This window comes from Fusarium proliferatum (genome assembly GCF_900067095.1).
Source record: "Fusarium proliferatum ET1 genome assembly, contig: FPRO_scaffold009, whole genome shotgun sequence".
Lineage (NCBI taxonomy): Eukaryota > Fungi > Ascomycota > Sordariomycetes > Hypocreales > Nectriaceae > Fusarium > Fusarium proliferatum.
In genome coordinates this window covers 1,211,538-1,232,074 of record NW_022194798.1, presented here as the reverse complement: position 1 = coordinate 1,232,074, position 20,537 = coordinate 1,211,538, and the positions used below count along the sequence as shown (strand labels likewise).

The following is a 20,537-nucleotide window of genomic DNA, read 5'->3' as shown; positions in this document are numbered from 1 at the left end:
CGGAGTAAGCTACGTAGAGATGCAGATTTGCGTATCTTGGTGCTTGGGCTTCTCCTCACCTCCACTCTTATCTAGCACCCTGGGCTAGTTAGGTGATCATTGATCCACAGCGTGTTATCTCTCCCCGACAGATCTCCGTTTGTCGGAGCGATGCGGGAGCCAGGCGAGGTGTATCTCGGTGAAGGCAGAGGGATAGTTAGTTATTTCTGGAAGCTCTGATAGAAGGTGGGTGCAGGGCAGGGCAGGGCAGGGGACGTGGAAAGTTTGTTTCGGCAGTGGGAAGATAACGAGCGGTATGACCGAATGGTTGGAGATAGGGAATTCCAGGTACGGTGAAGAGTTTTCACCTTGCCTGCTCTGAGGAATGACTCGATAGATGCAGTGTAGTAGTGCTATTATCTCGAGAACAAACACGCCGTGATGGCAAGTTATCCGACGCTGTGTCGTGTTGTGCGTGCTGTACTGTTGCTGCAACGGATGGGATGGACTGCTGCTGGGACAGGCTCTGTGTTTCCCTCTCAGTGGGCCTCATCTCTGACCGGGAGTCACACTATCCACGCCCCCTTGTTCTCTTCAGGCACTTCGCATTAGCCTTAGCCATTCCATCCAATCCCTAGACAACCCACTAAGCTTTTCTTCTTCGTACCAAACCAAACCCCGCGTTATCAGCAGCGCAGCGCAAGGGCCATGAGTAAGAGTTATTCCAACGCACGCACGCACGCACGCAGTCCGTTTTAACCAGTAGGCAGTGCGGGGTTTGCAACAGTAGCTGTAAGCCATCCCAAACTGCACTGTATCCTCCAGAAGAGCAGACGCCAAAAGGTTCCAGAGGTCGAAGGGTAAGGTATTTAGTGGAAGCGGGCCCCTTTACAGCGAGCGAAACAAGGTTCACCAACTCCTACGCCATCAACTTTTTTTTTTTTAATTCATAATTATTATCCTCCTCGTCGGGACATTCCCTCCCTCCCCTTCCCTCTTCTCTCTTCCTTGTCTCAGATAATAATACATGAACTTCAAAATGTCGAGATCTTCAATGTCACCCACCGAGGAGAACAACAACACCAGCAGCGGCAACAATAATAATCCTCCCACTAGCACCCGCGGCAGACGACGCTCTCACCACGCCTGTCTGACTTGCAGGTTGGCAAACACACACTGCGATGCGATGTCGCGTCTATCACAGCTGTACTGATTTGAGAAACCCAGACGAAAGAAGACCCGTTGCCCAGGCGAGAAGCCAGCATGCTCCAGCTGCGTCCGCCTCAAACAGTCGTGCTCCTATCCCCCGGCAATCAGGCCCTCTCAGAGCGGTCCTTCGGTACGTTGTGCATGGGGTTTTGCACACGCAAAAAAACATAACTTGACGATTTTAACTAGGAGGAGAGACTGGCCCATCTGGAGGAGAAGCTTGACTTTCTGCTCAACGGAAGCTTGTAAGTGGTTTTCTTATCTCTGACGCTTACTTACAGTGGGAGGGGTTCTAACTTTTTGGGGCATTTGCAGGCCTACGTCACAACAAAAACAGAACCAACACCACCAGCAAAACCATCACCAACAGCAACAGCTCGATTCGGCGCTCGAAGAAACAACAGACACGTCGGAAAAGTCATACTCTGGCGTGCGCAACACGCGCGAGCATAGCTACCCTACAAGCCATCCCTCAGTAAAGTCCGAATCCGAGAACTCGTCGCTGCGACCGAGCCATTCCGATATCGCTGTCGGTATCGCGCTGTACTTTGAGTACTGCCACCGACAGCCAATATGGTGCTTTGAACGCGACGAGGTCAGAGACTTTGGGGCCATGCATGATGAGCTTGCTTGCAGCATTCTTGCCTTGACGTTGCGATTCTCTGAGAATGGGGATCAGGCAAAGTTGTACGCCAACAATGCAAAGAGTCTCATCATGCTGAGGATCGCCAATGGGACTGTAGATCTTGCGACGCTTGAGAGCCTCTGTCTGCTCTCTTATTCCTCATTTATTGGTATGGCCGACCTATTTTATTGTCGCGACACGTAAACTGACATTTCTAGACGGCAATGTTCACCTTGGCCAGTTTCACCTCGGTCTAGCGCATCAATTATGTCGCTCTGCGATGCTGGACGTCGAGTCCGTTTACGGCATGGAAGATCCCATGTCGGACCGCAAGAAGAGGCTATTCTGGAGTCTGCAGATGCTTGAGCAATCTTACGGCCGACAAGAAGGTCTTTTGAGCGTACCGACCGAGATCTGGCGCCCGGCCTATTCCACTACTCGAGGCCAAACGCCAGATCATGACCCACGAGCGCCGACTCTCCCCAGAGATGATCTCGGTTGCCATCACCAGAATGAACCCGGTATCTGGAACACCAGCGTTCATCTCGGCTGGGTCTGGAGCCAAGTGCGAAAATACGTGTCCGATTGCTCACACAACAACATCAAGGAGCCTTGGCGACATGACTCGATGTACGCCAAAGTTCTCGCCGACTTTATGGAGACGGAGAACAGGATACCCATGTGCCATCGCTATGACACAGTCAAATTCTACGAGCGCAAGGTCGAGGACTTGAAGATGCATCGCGATTACTGGGCGCCGTGGTTGAAGGAGCAGTTCACATACCACGTCATTCCGACCGTATTGAACCATCCTTTCTTGTACATCGTGGGAGCGCAGCACAACCCCAACCTCGCCATCCCAAACACTTTTTGGAGGCGATCGTCAGAATTGGCACTTCTGCATTCCACATGGATCGTTCGCATGATCGACATGGTCGTCGATAAGCAAGTACCGCTTGCAGATCCTTTCTTCGGCCACGTCGCTGCCATTGCGGCGACGGTGCACCTGTACTACTGCTGCGCCGCTGCGACGCGATTGAAGCACAAGTCAAACACGGACTTTGCCAAGTGCAGGCGATTTCTCAAGAACTTTCTGCCCACTTCGGCAGCTTGTAGAGCATTGGTGTGTATTTTTCTAGCTGTCGCATGAATCTGCGCTAACAATTGACAGGACCGCAACCTTGACAAGATGACGCGCATCGCTGCAGGTACATCTGATAGCATGGACGTTGAAGACTGGATGCCCTCAAAGATCTACCTCAGCGTCCCTCTCATGTGGAAGATTCTCCAGTTCAACACCTTTGCAGATTCTCACGAGCTCCCAACGGCTGGTCTCCTTAACCAATCCCTCGTCCCAAACCACACGAACGAGGATGCAAATGAAAATATTACGCTGGAGATCATCGTCGCCAGCGCACCGGACATCACAATCAACACTGCAGACGGCGGCCAAGAAGCGCCAACGGCATCTTACAAGGCCCCGCTCTCGTCGCAGGGCCCAGACTCTGCGCGCGACACTGTCTACGACGAGGTGCCAGTGGACGATAACTTGACGCTATGCACCACGCCATGGCTCTACGCGGACTCGTCGCAGTTCGTCAACATTGCCGACATGGGCTGCGATGACCCCCAACCTGCCCTGAGCGAGAGCAGGGGGCCTGCATGGTGGGAAGGTGAAAATTTTAGTAATATCATGTTTAATCACTTTTAGGAGTATGGTAAATGGATCTTGGGCATGGACAAAAAGGCTAGGCTATGGTATGGTAGTGGAGATGTGCAGCAGAGATACATACAGTAGAACATTCTCTTGCTTAATCTAGACGTCTAGAAGACTGGGCGTATTACCTTCTCCCGTCATTCCATGCATTCCCTGTTTGAGATCAACGGTGCATTGTCTCCCGAATCCTTCTCTCCAAATCTCTAGTCACATACAGAACAGGCAAACAAAAACAGGGCGACATTGCAGGTCTTCACTTCACAATGACAGAAGCCGTGCATCATCTATCTCCAAGCCTTGTCAGTGTTGACTGGGGAGCTAAAACTCCTGGGCGAGTTTTCCCCTGCTCTCCGATGAGCGTCTCGATTTGGGGGTCCGGGGTAGCCGAAACCGGGCAGATTTCCTGGGGAAGACACCGAAGCAAAAAGTTGAAAATGCGGGGGAGAGAAGGTTGCCGGAGATGGAGAAGACGCTAGATATGCACAGTGTGTCCCTCCCTAGCCAAGGTGAGAGACTGGGTGGATGAAGAAAGTGTCGAGGGTGGGGACCGTGCTTTTTGTTTAGAGAGAAGCAAAAAGTCTCCTCCCGCGGATTCAGTATTTCTATGTGTCAACACGTCTCCATACGATGAAACCGGGCGTCTACACAACCTGGGGTAAACCGGGGAAGTCGGGGTATAGTTCAGGGCTCCGACGCGGGGGAGGGACTGAGAGGCTAATTTGGCGATATTGGGAGAGGCGAGGCGGGTCAGCAGGACAGTCTAGATTTTCATCTGACGATGCACAGTTTTTGGTGTTGAGTTTAGCTTCATGGCGCAATGCACATCAGAAACCCTCACCTGAGTCGGGTTTCGTTTCACCGCTCCACTTGGGCATGCCACGACATGGCGGTTGGATATTCGTATCCTCTTGGCAAATGTGGTCTTCATTCATAGGTCAAGTTGTCTACTCGGTCCCATCGGCTGCAGAGGGAGGCCGGAATTCCAGGGTCAACACCATCTCTGGAATGGGAAATTTGGTAGGCCAATGGGGCATCATGCGATTCAACGTGCCTGGCAACCAAAAAAGCCAAGCTTTTCTGACTGTGAAGATGATTGGCTTCGTCGGAAACCCTTTTGGAAGGGCTCTTGCTATTATTACCGGTTATTTCCCTGTCCTTGACCATCGTGGACTCAATTGGTGTCGCCTCAATTGGGTTAATCCTGAGGAAATACGGCACGAAGAGCCTATCGAGGGAGGGGAAGAGTCACGAAGTGAACAACACCAAAATGCCATTCACTGAAATTAGCGGTAAGAAGGACTACCGATGACAGCTCGACGATAACGAATGCGCTTCGTGCCGCTCTCAATTGGTGTAGAAATATAGCAGGGAGGGGGTCTCAATGCCACGAGATTGCAAGCGAAACACCAACGCCCCTCGCGAGATGAAGGCATCGTGAAATGTGACTCTCCCGCAAAAGGTCCCATGACCAAATTTCTCGGGGTGTTTTTGCTTTGGTCTTACCATACCGTACTAACAAGGGTAAAAATAGCCTTTCCTCATCGCTATGACAAGTCCGTGGCAGTCCAGCTGATTGCCATTCCCCCTCCCCATGGCAGAAACTCATGCAACCCCAACCGAGCGGCGTCTGACTGTTTAACCTTTTCCATTGAGCATGGGTCTCTAACGCTTCGATAGTGGCCGTTCCTCGCCTGCAAGATCCGACATCGCGCGTTCTATTCTCTATCTCGTTTCGTTATCACGCATCCTATCATTCTCAGCACGGGGTCGACCGGCACTTGATGCCCGGTCCAAGACCAAAATAGATCTAGACTCGTCCCGTTATCTCTGCTCCCCCGCATGCCATGCCCGGAAAACGCAACGCCATAAACACACGCCCTCCACCTTTGAACGGCGCCGCCTCTTCCTGCCGATCACGTGAGCGCTCCCGCAACCGGAGGTTCTCATGTTAGTTGCTCTTATCGTAACCATGACATAGTGACAAGATACTTTTGAGGATGATCTTGGTGAGGAGGAGTGCGGAGTCTTGGATTGCTGATAGAAAGATATATTTCGACTAGAACCTTTGATCTTTGCCAATAGAAGCTTCCGTGTTGGAAACCATTCTCATCTCATCCTCCTTTCCATCTCATCCTCTACCTACATTACATAATAGCAGCAATGGCACCCTCACCGCGGGTACTCATTATTGGCGCTGGCATCGTCGGCGTCAACGTTGCTGATGAGCTGGTCTCTCGCGGCTGGACCGACATCACGGTCCTTGATCAGGGACCTCTGGACATGCCTGGTGGCTCAACTTCTCACGCCCCTGGTCTTGTATTCCAGACAAACACATCAAAGACTCTCAGCAAGATGGCTACATACACAGTTGAGAAGCTACTATCACTAGGCTGTTTCAACCAAGTCGGTGGTTTAGAAATCGCTACTACTCCTGCACGACTAGAGGAGCTCAAGAGAAAAAGGGGATACGCTTACTCTTGGGGCATAGAGGCGAATCTCATCAGCCCTGAGAAGTGCCTTGAGCTGTACCCCTTGCTGGATAAGAGTAAGGTACTTGGTGGTCTTCACATTCCCACTGATGGTCTTGCACTGGCTCGCCCTGCTCAAGCGAAGCTTATTGAGCGAACACGAGCAGCTGGTGTCAAGTATCACGGGTCTACAGTGGTCACATCCATTGACCACCACGATGGCCATGTCTCAGCTGTCAACACTAAGAATGGAACTTTCGAGGCTGATATCGTCATCTCATGCGCTGGATTCTGGGGTGTTGAGATTGGAGCCATGGTTGGCCTGCCAGTTCCCCTGACACCAATGGCTCACCAATATGTGCACACAAAGTCAGTTCCTTGCCAGAAGGGTAAGAATGAGGAGCCTAATGGTGCCAAACTTCCTATCCTTCGCCACCAGGATCAGGATCTTTACTACCGTGAGCACGGTGATCACATCGGCATTGGATTCTACGGCCATCGCCCAATGCCCGTCGTTGCAGCCTCGCTTGGCGAGACACCCAAGAACGTCGATTCCAGAAACATGCCATCCAGCCTCCAGTTCACTCCCAAGGACTTCGCACCAGGTTGGGAGCTATCCAAGGAGATCCTTCCTGCACTCCGAGAAACTGAGATCGACCACGGTTTCAATGGTATCATGTCTTTCACCCCCGACGGTGGCCCTCTCGTCGGCCAGGCCCCCAACTTTGACAACTTCTACGTCGCTGAGGCTGTCTGGGTCACACAATCTGCTGGTGTCGGCAAGGCACTTGCTGAGCTTCTCACCACGGGCCGATCTGAGATCGACCTTTCCGAGTGCGACATCTCCCGCTTTGAGCAAGTTCAACTTTCACCTGCCTACGTCGCCGAAACAACATCTACACAGTTTGTCGAAGTCTACGATATCCTCCACCCTCTTCAGCCCAAAGAGTCACCCCGCAACCTCCGCGTCAGCCCCTTCCACCAACGCCAGCAGGAGCTTGGTGCCTACTTCCTCGAGGCTGGTGGCTGGGAACGCCCTCACCACTTCGAAGCCAACGAGAAGCTTCTCAAGGACTTGCCCGAGGCTTGGAAACCTGTGGAGCGAGATGCTTGGTCTTCTCGATACTACTCTGCTGTTTCGGCGGCTGAGGCCTGGAAGACGAGAACTGCTGTTGCTTTGTATGATCAGACACCTATTCGACGGCTGGAGATCACTGGTCCTGGTGCTGCTGAGCTGCTTCAGCGCTTGACGACTGGTAACGTTGCTGGAAAGGTCGGCAAGGTGACATTCACTCTACTCCTGGATACCCATGGTGGTATCAAGAGTGACATCTTCGTCGCTCGACTCGGAGAGGATCTTTTCCATCTCGGAGTCAACGGGCCCGTCGACCTTCACTACTTTACTCGCGAGGCCAAGATTCAGACCAAGGCCAGCCCTCACCGAGCAGTGCAGGTTCGTGACATTACCGGTGGTCTCGCTGCCGTCGGCGTCTGGGGTCCCCGTGCAAAGGATCTCATCAAGCTTGTCAGCAAGGACGACTTCTCAGACCGAGCCCTTCCTTACCTGAGCGTCAAGAAGGCAGAGATCTCTGGCATTCCCGTAATTGCTACCAACTTCTCATACATCGGTGAAGAAGGCTGGGAGATATACACAACCGCCGACAATGGTCTGCGACTCTGGGATGCTCTCTGGCAGGGTGGTCAGCCTTACGGAGTCATTGCTGCTGGACGAAGCACCTTCAACGCTCTCCGTATCGAGAAGGGCTTCCGATCTTGGGGTACCGATATGACCACAGAGTACGACCCCTATGAGGCTGGACTCGAGTTTGCTCTCCAACCAGGCAAGGATGGCTACGTTGGCTACAACGCTCTCAAGGGCCGTTCGAGTGAGAAGGTGTCTCGCCGCATTCGCGGTCTCACCATTGACGACGGCCGCTCTGTCATTCTTGGCAAGGAGCCAGTGTTCGTCAAGGGCCGTGCCGTTGGCTACGTGACAAGCACAGCATTCGGATATAGCGTCCGCAAGCCCATCGCCTACGCATACCTACCTAAGGAGGTTCTCGAGGGCGACAAGGTAGAGATCGAGTACTTCGGCAAGCGTATCAAGGCTACCGTTACATCTCTACCCTTTTACCAGCCCGAGAAGAGCGCATATGGCCAGACCTCACAAGCCAGCTTCTCTGCTCGCCTGTAGATTATGAACTTTACGATTTCCTTTGTCTTGGGTGTCTCATCTGTCTTTCTGCCATGAGGACGAGGGTTTTGTGATGCTGGAATTCCTAGATGGCGGAGAAGTCATGTTATAGGAAAAGTCTTAATAGGGCAGCTTACTCTTGCATAATGAGCGATGATTTCTACTAGATGTTAATGAACCATGTTATAAGACTATATCGTTTTGTTATCAGTGAATCTGCTGCTACTTTGTGTTATTTGTAAGTCGGCATTTAGTCTCTCCGTGACTGTCTTGGCTGACAAGGATAGTGATCCCAGATGCCGTTTCTGGAACATCTCAGCGGACATGATAGGTCGCGATATAAGGGCTAGCAGAAAGGAAAGAGCAATAGTTCGGTTCATAACGTTGCGTCTCAGGATGGCTTATCAATTTGTCTCAACCGAGGCTCAGATAGCAACGGTCTTATAAGTCGTACCACGACAGCATTAGTTCACCCACTCAACGGTCATCTGAGATTCGAGAGAGAATCCTTCGACAGTGGACGAGATGACTAGAATGCGAGCTTTCGTGACCGATGGCAGAGGAAGCGGGTCTGTCCAGTCAGTTCCTCGTCCAAGCCCTCGAGAAGGAGAAGTTCTTGTCAAGATTCACTACGCAGCTCTGAATCCTGGTGATTGGAAACTCGTTGAGGGCGATGTGTTGGACGGACCAGCACAGCCGGGTCTCATTGCAGGCTGTGACTTCGCCGGCACCGTCGAGGACCCCAACGGTTCTGACTGGAAGAAAGGCCAGAAAGTTGGTGGCTGGGTTCATGGCGCAACCTTCGAAGGCATCGGATCTTTTGCAGAGTACATGAACATCGAAGCATCACTCGTATTTGCCATACCCGACAACATCAGCTTGCAGCAGGCATCGACTATCTCACTTGCTTTTGCGACGGCCACGCAAGCCATGTATCGGCACCTGTCGCTACCTGAACCCTACCAGTCTAAAGAAGGCAGAGTGGACTTTTTGGTGTATGGTGCTTCCACGAGTGTTGGCCTGTACGCTATTCAACTTGGCAAGCTCAGCGGTCTTCGTGTCATTGCAGTGGCCTCATCCAAGAACCATGACCTCCTCAAACGGCTGGGTGCCGAGGTCACGGTTGACTACCACGACGAAGATTGGGTTGAACGTGTCAAAGAGATTACTGGGGGAAAACTGAGATATGCCGTCGATAACATTGCAGATGGAGGTTCTCCGGACAAAGTAGCCCGCTGCCTGGCTCACAGCACAGGATCTCAGCTGATTGCTCTATCGCCACTCGACAAAGAGTCTATTCGTACCGTCAATCCATATGTCAAAGCCGAGTCTATGCTTGCTTTTACTGTCTTTGGCAAGGCGTTGGGTGAGGAATATACCGTGTTTGATAATACAGGTCTCGAGACACCGGACGAGAAAAGTGCCTGGGAGAAGTACCTACGACTAGTAACGGTGATGCTGGAGAGGGGCGACCTTGAGGCGAACCCGGTAATAGAAGTTGGAACTCTGGAAGATGTTGGTGAAGCCTTTCGGTTGAGCAGAGAAGGGCAGCTGTCAGCTGAGAAGGCCGTTCTGAGGGTCAATGCGGAATTCGGAAGCGATGAGTAGAGGTGACACAACGAGCATGGAATGGCGATACGGCCAATACGTCTAGATAAACACTGCGATTAAGTTAATTATGACTGAAGAAACGGAGATTTCCAGCGGCGTTCGATCGGTGTCGTTTCCGTTGGCCGAGATATCAAGACGGGAAGCTTCCTTCACTGAAAGCCGGTTCCGCGGGCGGAACACTCGCCTACCTTCTGTTGGCGCTGTAGCAGATAGCGATTTATCAGTGCGATGATAAGGCGCTATCTGTTAGTATGCTAACAGGGCTTGACCGTTGAATCACCGACGTCATTTTCTGGAAACCTGTTCCGCCAATTCCAAAGCGTGGACGCGATGGCAGGGAATGGGTTGCAACTAATGCAAGCCACAAAAATCAAGGCTTGTCAGTTGCGTCATTCTGCCGTTTGATGGAGCTTGTTTAAAGAAATTCTTATCGTCGTTAAGATTCGATGTGCGATGAAATACGCAGATCGTTTTGGTGACGAAGATCAGGGAAACGAGGACAGTGGAGTTTGTTCACTGGGGCAGGCAGGCAGGGCGCTGAGTGCAGCAAGATTGGCGCTCCAAGCCGCCAACTTAGGGTAGCTTGCGACACGAGACGGTCACGTGTGGAGATGCTTGCGACGAGTTTAACGGGAATTAGCTTTGGAACCTTAAAACGGGAGGTCAAATCAAATGCCAAAGGTTAAAGGCGTTGTTTTTATGTAACAGCTTCCTCATTGATCGTAGATACCTCGCGCGTGGTGGATTTCCCCAGATAATGCCTGTCTTTGTCTCGAATATCGCGGTCAAATGCCAAGATGGACATGGCGGGTGCCAAGCTGTCAGAGGCGTCTATCACCCTGCCAAGAGATCAAGCACGGTTTTAATTGGGAATATCTCCAATTTCTTCGACTTCATTGATAGAACACACGTGCTGTAAATACTCACCACCACAACTAAACCCTGGCATGTCCTTTTGTCTTGCCTGGGCCATCCGTGCGTATTTCTCACCTAAGATTTGAACGAAGATCAGTACTCAAACTCTATCAATGACTGCATCCCATTCCTCCTCCCATGACACGACTCAAAGTCGGTCCTACCACAGCAAGACCCGTTTATATCCCCCTTCTCCAGTCTCCAGACTCCAGTCAGATAAAACCCAACTGTCTCTGCCCAATTAGACCTGCTACAGTCACTGCTCATCGTATGTTAGCCTCGGGATCGGCGGCTTGATAAGAGGCCCCTTCCGGCTAGCTCGGCTCCGGGCGCGCCCCAATGATACAGGGGCTACGCCATTTGCTGTCAACTGCTCAATTTCACACGCACGCAGATCCAGCAGAGATATTCCGGGGTAGAAACTTGAATCTATGACAAATAGATTCCTCAAAAGATGCCACTTTCCCCAGACTTGGGAGGAGCCTTTGCGCGCACCTTATCCAGATTGCAGAACATCACATGTAACACCAGATAAAACATGTCTCGTCGGACCTGTAGTTGTAGAGAAATCGACGACAATACCTTCGGATCCGAGGATGCACAGGATTAAGCTACAGCCTAACCTCAGCTCTAAAACTTCCGATCAGTAGCACTCTTTTCCCTACGTCAGCACGCGACCAAACGGTTGATAGGCTAGCTTCCCTCTCTTCCCTTGCTCTCCCCAGCTCCTTTTTTTGGTGGCTTGAGCCTTGTTTCATTCGAGTGTCCACTTCTTTTGCCCCAGCTGAGCAAAGTGCCGCTTTATCCGTGAGATAGAGGAGCAGCCCCCAGTCTCCCATAAACGGATCACCACAGCAATTCGAACAGTGAAACCAACAATCAAATCAATGCTCCATGTTACGTACCCTTCCCAGGTACCTATCTCTCTCTGCATCCTTCCAAAAAACCACCTTCCGCTTTTCATTTAGGTCTGTCTGAGGGATGGTCCCCCCGAGTTGCCACTTTTGGCTCCAGTAGCAAGTCGTATATATCTACCATTAGCCCGCGCTGTCTCTAATTCCCTCTGATCCTCTGACTCTCAAGACATTCAAGTTTATCTAAGCATCTCGCCATGTCGGAAATCCATCCTAAACAAGAAGCCCTCGAGGCTCAGGATACTTCGCCACGATATGATGAGAAGCAGGGCACCACTGAGCCCATCGAAGATGGCCCCAAGCAGTCGTGGGCGCTGCGTAATGGACTTACTCCGGGCTCATTCGCTCCCCATGATGATTACGCAAAGGGTACTGCTGAGTTGCAGCGTGATATGAAGCCTCGTCATCTTAACATGATCGCTATTGGTGGCAGGTCAGTCATTTTCGTTCAGTCGTCATTATGCAACGCCGGCTTATTGCCGCCCTGCTAAATGATGACGCGCTAATATTGACGTGGTGTACTAACTCCTTTGCAGCATTGGTGCTGGTTTCTTCGTCGGTAGCGGTTCTGCTCTGCAGACTGGTGGCCCTGGTTCATTGACTATTGGTTTCTTGATCATGGGTGTCATGATCTTCAACGTTGTCTATGCTCTCGGTGAGCTTGCTGTCATGTATCCCGTCTCTGGTGGTTTCTATACGTGAGTTCTGCCAATACCTAATCAAGACGTGAGCTAACAAATCACCAGCTATGCCAACCGATTTGTTGATCCTTCTTGGGGTTTCGCCATGGGTTGGAACTATGTCATGCAATGGGCCTTCGTTCTTCCTCTTGAATTGACGGTTTGCGGTACAGTCATCCAATACTGGGCTCCGCACACTAGCGTAGCTATCTGGGTCAGCGTAAGTTCAGCACCCATGAAGTTATCGTGAGACTGCGACTGACATACTACAGGTCTTCCTTGCTGTTATTATCCTCGTCAATATCTTTGGAACTCTTGGTTACGCCGAGGAAGAGTTCTGGGCAGCACTGCTTAAGCTCTCTGCCACCGTCATCTTCATGATCGTCGCTGTCGTCCTCGTTTGCGGTGGAGGTCCTTCTGATGGAGAGTATAGCACCTACCAGGGCGCCAAGCTTTGGTACGACCCAGGTGCTTTCCAGCACGGTTTCCGAGGCTTCTGCGGTACGATACAAGCCCTCTTTCCCGTGACATTCTTCAGTAACTAATGGATACCAGGTGTGTTCGTCACTGCGGCCTTCTCCTTCAGTGGAACAGAACTTGTCGGTCTCGCTGCTGCCGAAGCCAAGAACCCCGCCAAGTCTCTCCCTGGCGCCATCAAGCAGGTCTTCTGGCGAATCACTCTCTTCTACGTAGTTGGACTTCTCCTTGTCGGTTTCCTCGTCAGCTCTAAGGACCCCAGACTTCTGAACGCCGGCAACGACGACCCTAGTGCCTCTCCTTTCGTCATCGCTGCCGCCAACGCTCATCTGAAGGGATATGATTCGTTCATGAACGTCATCATCCTTGTTTCCGTCTTGTCTATCGGTGTCTCCTGCGTCTACGGCGGTAGCCGAACTCTTGTCGCACTCGCGCAACAGGGCTATGCTCCCAGATTCTTCTCTTTCATTGATAAGTCTGGTCGTCCTCTTCCTGCTGTTGTGTCCATTATCGCCATCGGTGCTCTTGGATACATCAGTGTTAGTGGTGATGGAAATACCGTCTTCGTTTGGCTTCAGGCTTTGTCTGGTCTGGCTGCTTTGTTTACCTGGGGCTCTATCTGCCTTTGCCATATCCGATTCCGACAGGCTTGGAAGTACCACGGTCACACTTTGGATGAAATCCCCTTCCAGCACGTCTTCGGAGTCTGGGGCTCTTGGGTTGGACTCATCCTCATCGTCATCGTTCTTATTGCGCAGTTCTACACTGCCATCACCAATCTTGATGGATCACTCGGTACTGCTGAGGGTTTCTTCGAGTCATACCTGGCTCTGCCTGTTGTCATTCTCTTCTATGTTATCGGATACATCTGGAAGCGAGAGGGATGGAGAAAGGTCAGCGAGATTGATCTTGATACCGGTCGTCGCGAGCATGATTGGGATACCATCAATGCTTATCGCGAGCAGCTTGCCAACGGCCCTGCTTGGAAACGCGTGTGGCATGTTCTGTTTTAAGTGTATATAGCGATGTCAACATATCTTATAACTGCTTTTTGACTATGACCACTTACATCCACTATATTTAATGTTCAATTATCATGCGATGGTTTTGTGAGAAAGGATACTGTCAACTAAACAGGTAAAGCCTTCGTAGTGATGTTGTTATTCTCGCTGAGATTTACTTCTAAGGAAGTGCGAGAATTTCCTTTCGTGGTATTATGCACCTTATGATGCTGATTTGGACGCACTGTCCTTGATCTAAAATGCTATCCATGAATTTCTTTCTAGCCTTTAACGGTAGACATCATCCATGGCATCAGCCCTAGCCTGGGGAATTCAATCGCTGGGAAAGACCCTGACTGTTTACATGTCAGGTATGTATTTCAGGTCTAGCACCAGGTAAGCAGCTGTGAGGTTGAACCCCAACGGAAATCTCCTAAAACCCCGAACGACACGCTGAAATTACGTGAGATTAGCCACTCACTGCCAACATGATTCTCAGCTCATACCTGTGTAAGCTTCGTATCAAGATGAATCCCAGGTCCAAAATGAGAGAGGAAGAGATTACGAGAACGTGGCTGTCCATTCAGTAGACCTGCCCATGGGCAAGCTGCTGGGTGACAATGAGGTAGCCGAGTTATCGTGGCAGCCTTTCGTGATTACCATCCCGAGTCTCCTTGAGGGTGCAAAGGGTAAGTCTCAGTTTCTAAAGTGTATGAGAATTTGACTGACGGCATAAGCCCTTGGTGTCCAGCTACCTGACTCTATGCATGAGAACTTGGCCGCGAGGTTTGAGAAAGAAGTCAAGGAGGAAGGTGCCATGTTTTGAGCGTTGGTCACTATTGGGCAGAAGCCAGCATGAGTTAGACTATGTGGAGTATTCTCAGCATCGTGTATGATCCTTCAAGTTCGCATTTGAGGATGCGCTGCCATAGGATGGACCCGGCTGTCGAGCTGTCAGCATGCAGTTACCCCAGCTTTGCAACCACCTTAGTGCCAATTACAAAGATTTTGTCATGGTTATTAACTCAGAGAGGAGTCTCCACCAAGCAAAATAAAGGTTGACAGTCACCCCGACGATCGTGCTGCCAAGATGTTACCAAAGACCAAATACCTCAATCCAACGTGAGGGGACCTGTAATTTTAGCGGCCCGAACAGCCGACGGCTAAATCCTGCTGAGCAGTGCCAATTCAACAAAACCCAGCATTTGTCCCAATTCCACGAGAAATCTCTTCATTATTATTATTATTATAAATCTGTTGAAAAACTCAGACAATATGGCCGAATCAAATTTTGTAGATGTTGAAGCTCTGTTGAGCAACTTGACGCTGGATGAGAAGGTGGAGCTTCTGGCGGGCCAGGGATCGTTTCGCATGACGGGTCTTGAGAAGCATGGAATTCCTGCGCTTATTGTAAGTCTGAGATGCCAAACATGAAAAGAAAGACGAAGCTGATAGGCTAGACTTCAGATGGCCCTCATGGAATTCGAGGACGGCGGTCGTTCACTCGTGTGAGTACCCCCTCAATGTCTGGGTAGCATGAACTAACAGACCGCTAGATGCCGAGTCCAATGCTACCATCGGCTACAGGAATGGGCGCTACCTTCAACACTGACCTCATCCACAAGATCGGAAGCCTGCTTGGTGAAGAAGCCAAGGTTCGCGGTGTTCACGTCCTGCTAGCACCGACACTTTGCCTGCAACGCTCGCCCTTGATCGGTCGTGGCTTCGAAGCTTTTGGCGAAGACCCTTTTCTCAGCGGGACCTTGGGAGCGCATTACATCAACGGTGTTCAAGAGCAGGGCGTCGCAACAAGCGTCAAGCACTATGCAGCTCACGACCAGTCTGATAACAGTATTGAGGACAACGTGGTTATGACCGAGCGCACCCTCCGAGAAGTTCACATGCTACCCTTCCAGCTCGCCCTTCGAGGATCAGACCCCTGGACGATCATGACGTCCTATAACAAGATCAACGGAATTCATGTAAGTGAGGATCCTCTACTGATGAAGGAGATCCTGCGTGAAGAATGGGGGTTCAAGGGACTTGTTATGAGTGATTGGTTCGGCACATACAGCACATCCGAAGCGATCAATGCTGGCTTGGACCTCGAAATGCCTGGACCAACAGACTGGAGAGGAAAGCGCCTCAGCATTGCTGTCAACTCTCGAAAGGTGTCCAAAGCAACAGTCGATACGGCCGTCGAGAACGTTCTGAATCTTGTAAATAAGTGCAAGGCGGGCGAGAAATCAGGAAAGGCCCCTCAATCGGATACGCCAGAACAACGCGCTCTGATCCGACAGCTGGTGGCTGAGTCAGTAGTGCTACTGAAGAACGACAAGCAAAGACTACCGATCAAGAATCCGAAGGAGCTGAAGTTCGGACTGATTGGAGATCATGTCAAGAATCCTGCTCTTTGCGGTGGTGGAAGTGCCGAGGTCGAGCCTTACTATGGCATTACCCCATATGAGGCGATCAAAGAAGTTGTAGGAGAGGAGAATATCACATATACTCCAGGTTGCAATTGCAAGTCACGCATTATGCCACCGTCGCTACATACGTGCTAACACTACAAACAGCTTTCCGATTTAGTCCCCTCATTAAGGGTCATACACCCCCAGATTCAGATTCCGAGGGCTGGTCTGTCGAGATCTTTGGAGATGACCCGCAAGAGAACCCCAATTCCAAGGTTCTTGTCTCAACTACAGCCGAGAAGCAGCTGGTCGATGTTCCAGAGAGCTACCACGCGACACTCCCAACCAAATTTTATGCCAGAGCGAAAGCCAAGTACACTATTCATGAGTCGGGAAAACTCAAGTTTGGCTTTAGCACTTCTGGAAAGGGAAAGCTCATCATTAACGGCAAGGAGGCTATCGATCTGTGGACAAGCCAGCCTCCAAAAACTGACTCAACACCTTGCTTCAACCGTCTGTCCATGGAGAGGTTCTATGAGGGCGAATTCGCGAAGGGCCAGGTACTTGACCTCGAGGTGCTCCAAGTAAATGAGAGCCTCTCGGGCGGCGTTGGCACTGCACAAACGCTCGCTGGTCGCGTTGGAGTTTTTGAGCTCTACGACGAAGACCAGGGTATCAAGGATGCCGTGGAACTCGCCAAGAAGGTTGATGTCCCCATCGTTATCACTGGCTTATCGTCAGATTTTGAGTATGAGGGCAGCGACAGGAAACACTTGAGACTTCCCGGTCGCGTGGACGAATTGATATCGGCTGTTTTGGAGGCCAATCCCGACGCTGTAAGCTGACCTTTCTTTAGCCGAAGCGCTTAGACTGACGCGTTCCAGATTATCATTACGCAATCAGGGCTGCCCATCGAGATGCCTTGGGAGTCTCAAGCCCCGACTCTTCTTCACGCCTGGTTTGGCGGCCAAGAGACAGGCCATGGCATGGCTGATGTTCTTTTCGGCAAGGTAAATCCCTCTGGAAGGCTCTCACTAACATTCCCCAAATCCGTCAAGCATACGCCAGCGTATCTCACCTTCTCCAAGGCTGACTACGACATTGTGTATGGCGAAGGCGTCTTTATCGGTCATCGATTCTACGAGATGGTTGATCGAGAGCCACTCTTCTACTTTGGTCACGGTCTTTCGTACTCGAAGTTCGAGTACTCAAATCTCACTGTCCCCAAGGAATTTACACCAGCGGCTGATCACCAAATGCGCGTTACGGTTGACATCACCAACAAGGGCGCATTTGCAGGTGCCGAAGTTGTTCAGCTCTACATCCACCACGCGGACAGTTCTCTTCAACGGCCAATCAGAGAGTTGAAGGCATTTACCAAGGTCACTGTGGATCTCGACGAGGTCAAGACCGCTGAACTTATTCTTGATAAGTATTCATTGTCATTCTGGTGCCAGGAGGCATCGAAGTGGAAGGCCGAAGCTGGAAAGTACACCGTGATACTTGCCTCCAGCTCAAATCCCAAGGATGAGATTGCACGCGCGGAATTCATCTTGCCCAAGACTTTCTTCTGGAAGGGTCTTTAGATATTCTGGGTACACACCCATGCGATAGCGTGTCATGGGTAGTAGACCTTCATTGATCAGTCAGTTTCCATGCTTTTCTTTTCGGTGATGTTGCTCGATAAGACTCTATTATGATCAAAGGAAACTCTATTTTTTTTCTACCTAGGACTGTACATAACCTCCGTTGTTGAAATAATCTCGATGCCATCAGCTTTACCGTTTCTGTGGTAACGGGAGTTGCTTCTACGTGAACCTGCAACACCAGAACCTACTCCTGGCGCAGTCACCAAGACTTGGTGATTGCCATTGTCGAAGCTTTGCTGTGGCTTGGGCCAGAGTGTAGCTTCATCGTCATCGGTAACCTTTCTACCTGACTCGGAGTCATCTCCAGATTGGAGTTCGATGGCATCAGCTTGCTTGCGACTTAACTGCCTTCGGCTCTTGATGGCATTGGATCCGCCTGTTGCTCCAGAGGGTCCACCGTAGCTGGCGCCGTGACTGCTGAAAATTTTGGGTAGGATTCGCTTGAAGAATGGTTTGAGAGAGCTGGCAGATGCACATATGACACAACCAGTCAACTCAGCGTACATCCAGCAGAGTTCGTATGCAAGGCCCCAGGTGTAGTTGGGGCTGCTGAATAGCTTGACAGTAAGAACACAATTGTAGACGGCTACGATGATGACACTTGAGATGTCAGTATGTTAATCAAGTGATACAGGGAAGGTTACTCACAAGCCACCAGTAGTGAACAGAAACAGAAGTGACATCTTCTGTCGACGAGGAATCTGTAGCGGGATGACAATCCGCAACGGCAGCAGCAAAATTACCAGATCCATGACTACGTTGGCAACCGACGCAGCCAAGAAGAAGCCGAACTTGTCCACACATTTGCCCGTCGCTTGAGCGGCAAGGTCCCACGAAGCCTTGATGGGCTGGCAGCCAAAAAGGCTAATCATAGCGTAGATGAGGGCATAAAGACCAAAGAGGCTGATCAGGACGTAGATGACGATGCGGAAGGTTCGTTCGGGTGAGAGGCGGAGATAGAAAAAGAGAAGAGAGATTTTGGCGAGATCGGAAGACAACATGTAGAAGATGTTGACGGGGATAGTCCACTACAAGACGTCAGTCATCTCGAAGATCAATATGTGAATTCGAAAACGTACTTTGAGCAATGATTCGTATTGCGATTGAGTCACCTGCCAGAAGTTGGTAGCACAGCCTCCCTGGGCAACCACTGTCTTTGTGAGTATGTATGTGTTGATAGGAATGGGACGACTTACTGCCCATGGTGCATGCATAAAAGACCCAACATGCTATAAGCGAAGCGCCAGTGAGGACTGAGTATGAGGTTAGCTCTACTGAACCCCAGAGATGAAAGTCGAAACATACAGTCGTCAAGACGAAGAGGATTCTTGAGTAGCCGTACTCTGGTCAAGATCCGGAGTCCATAAACGACCGTTCCAAGCGTGAACAGACAAGCACCCAAAATGATCTGTATAGTGGCAGCACTTCCAGCTTCCCACCTGTCCTGCCCCTTGGGTGGCTCCATCATATACACCTCCTCGGCCATGGCGATTTGCGACTCGACCGTAACAGTATGGGTTGATCGTGGAGTGAAGTCAAGTTGGGTCAGGGCGATGTATGCAGCATTAAATCAACAATTTTCAGCTGCGAGGTGCGTGAATGTTAATCTAATTGGAAATCGGGAGATCTGCAAGCTTATTTCTTATTCTGTTTCAACCGCGGACGTTATCAGGAGCTTTCTTTTTTGTCTGCAATGGCTCCACTGCTGTTCATCAAGGATGATCTTCCCGTTACGCACCCGAGGCAACAAGACAGCTGTCAGTGCTGGGGGCCTGGCGAAGGATTTTGTGCTAGGAATTAGAGCCTTAGAGCCTCCTCAGAACTCGAGCGTCTCACTTGCCACTACGACCTACGGTTCAATACCAGTGAGGAGCCACGAAAGACCCTCTGCACCCAAGCTTTGGCACTTTTGCCCGAGAAACGTCCAGCCAACCAGTTATTCCTTTTTCTTCACCAAGTTTTCAATGGCTAGAGATGCAATTCGCTTGATAAAGAAAGGAAAATGGGCTAATTGCAACCGTCTTCAGGGCAACCAGCTCGGCATTGGCGGTTTCCGACCTAGAGGTTTTGCTTTGTCTGATACGAGATCCACATTGACAACAAATGCATGACCTACGAATCTCTGAATAATATGCCGGACCTCTTTATTGGTAGGATTCCGGGCAATGAGCCGTAAAGCATCATGATACGTTCCTTGCACCGGGCCAAGGCCACTGACCAGCATTATCTCAATGCTAGCCCATGATTTTCGCAAACATGATCCAACGGCTGCAGATCACTTCTGTAGCGTGCTCTTTATCCGTTATTATATATGGGGCTTGCTTCAGGAACAACAGGGCTGAAATCCCTTGCGTATCCAGGCCACTGGGCTGGGACAGAACATCTTGATCTGTAAGGAGGCCTGTGGCGCAATACTCAGCAATATTCATCCGACACAACATCGCAGCATATTGCAACGATTACCAAACTCCGTTGGAGTTTTTCCATCGGGTCTCCTCATCAGCGACGTTGATATCAAATTTCCAGCTCCTGCAGTCCCACTGTGTTAGACGATATGTCACTTTACTTTCTTTTGTCACTTTCACTGTTTAGTGATCTGACCTTCTTTCTCTTTTCTCATTCGCCGGGGAGGACCTCTCTTAGCCCCTGTATCTTTCCTAAAAAATCATGTGAAGAGAGAAAACATC

The 20,537-nt window shown here is 50.6% G+C and overlaps 6 protein-coding genes across 6 annotated transcripts; 5 read left to right on the top strand and 1 right to left on the bottom strand.

Annotated features, from left to right (window-relative positions):
- Positions 1–1,018: 1,018 nt before the first annotated feature.
- FPRO_15326 (uncharacterized protein) lies at positions 1,019–3,524 on the top strand (the record flags this gene model as incomplete). The annotated part of the gene is made up of 6 exons (XM_031220366.1): positions 1,019–1,140; positions 1,207–1,318; positions 1,378–1,433; positions 1,504–1,982; positions 2,032–2,936; positions 2,985–3,524. The coding sequence occupies 6 exons, from the start codon at positions 1,019–1,021 to the stop codon at positions 3,522–3,524; spliced, it is 2,214 nt and encodes a 737-aa protein (XP_031086032.1).
- Positions 3,525–5,690: 2,166 nt separating this feature from the next.
- Positions 5,691–8,192, top strand: FPRO_15327 (uncharacterized protein; the record flags this gene model as incomplete). The annotated part of the gene is made up of 1 exon (XM_031220365.1): positions 5,691–8,192. One exon carries the CDS (start codon positions 5,691–5,693, stop codon positions 8,190–8,192), a length of 2,502 nt encoding a protein of 833 aa, XP_031086031.1.
- Positions 8,193–8,717: 525 nt separating this feature from the next.
- Positions 8,718–9,800, top strand: FPRO_15328 (uncharacterized protein; the record flags this gene model as incomplete). The annotated part of the gene is made up of 1 exon (XM_031220364.1): positions 8,718–9,800. One exon carries the CDS (start codon positions 8,718–8,720, stop codon positions 9,798–9,800), a length of 1,083 nt encoding a protein of 360 aa, XP_031086030.1.
- A 2,029-nt stretch (positions 9,801–11,829) lies between these two features.
- Positions 11,830–13,802, top strand: FPRO_15329 (putative amino acid permease NAAP1; the record flags this gene model as incomplete). The annotated part of the gene is made up of 5 exons (XM_031220363.1): positions 11,830–12,065; positions 12,169–12,330; positions 12,379–12,532; positions 12,585–12,813; positions 12,868–13,802. 5 exons carry the CDS (start codon positions 11,830–11,832, stop codon positions 13,800–13,802), a joined length of 1,716 nt encoding a protein of 571 aa, XP_031086029.1.
- Positions 13,803–15,065: 1,263 nt separating this feature from the next.
- FPRO_15330 (uncharacterized protein) lies at positions 15,066–17,787 on the top strand (the record flags this gene model as incomplete). The annotated part of the gene is made up of 5 exons (XM_031220362.1): positions 15,066–15,200; positions 15,251–15,298; positions 15,347–16,304; positions 16,367–17,037; positions 17,086–17,787. 5 exons carry the CDS (start codon positions 15,066–15,068, stop codon positions 17,785–17,787), a joined length of 2,514 nt encoding a protein of 837 aa, XP_031086028.1.
- Positions 17,788–17,924: 137 nt separating this feature from the next.
- FPRO_15331 (uncharacterized protein) lies at positions 17,925–19,336 on the bottom strand (the record flags this gene model as incomplete). Its single annotated transcript, XM_031220361.1, has 5 exons — positions 17,925–18,450; positions 18,499–18,878; positions 18,930–19,000; positions 19,047–19,103; positions 19,156–19,336. The coding sequence occupies 5 exons, from the start codon at positions 19,334–19,336 to the stop codon at positions 17,925–17,927; spliced, it is 1,215 nt and encodes a 404-aa protein (XP_031086027.1).
- Positions 19,337–20,537: the final 1,201 nt, after the last annotated feature.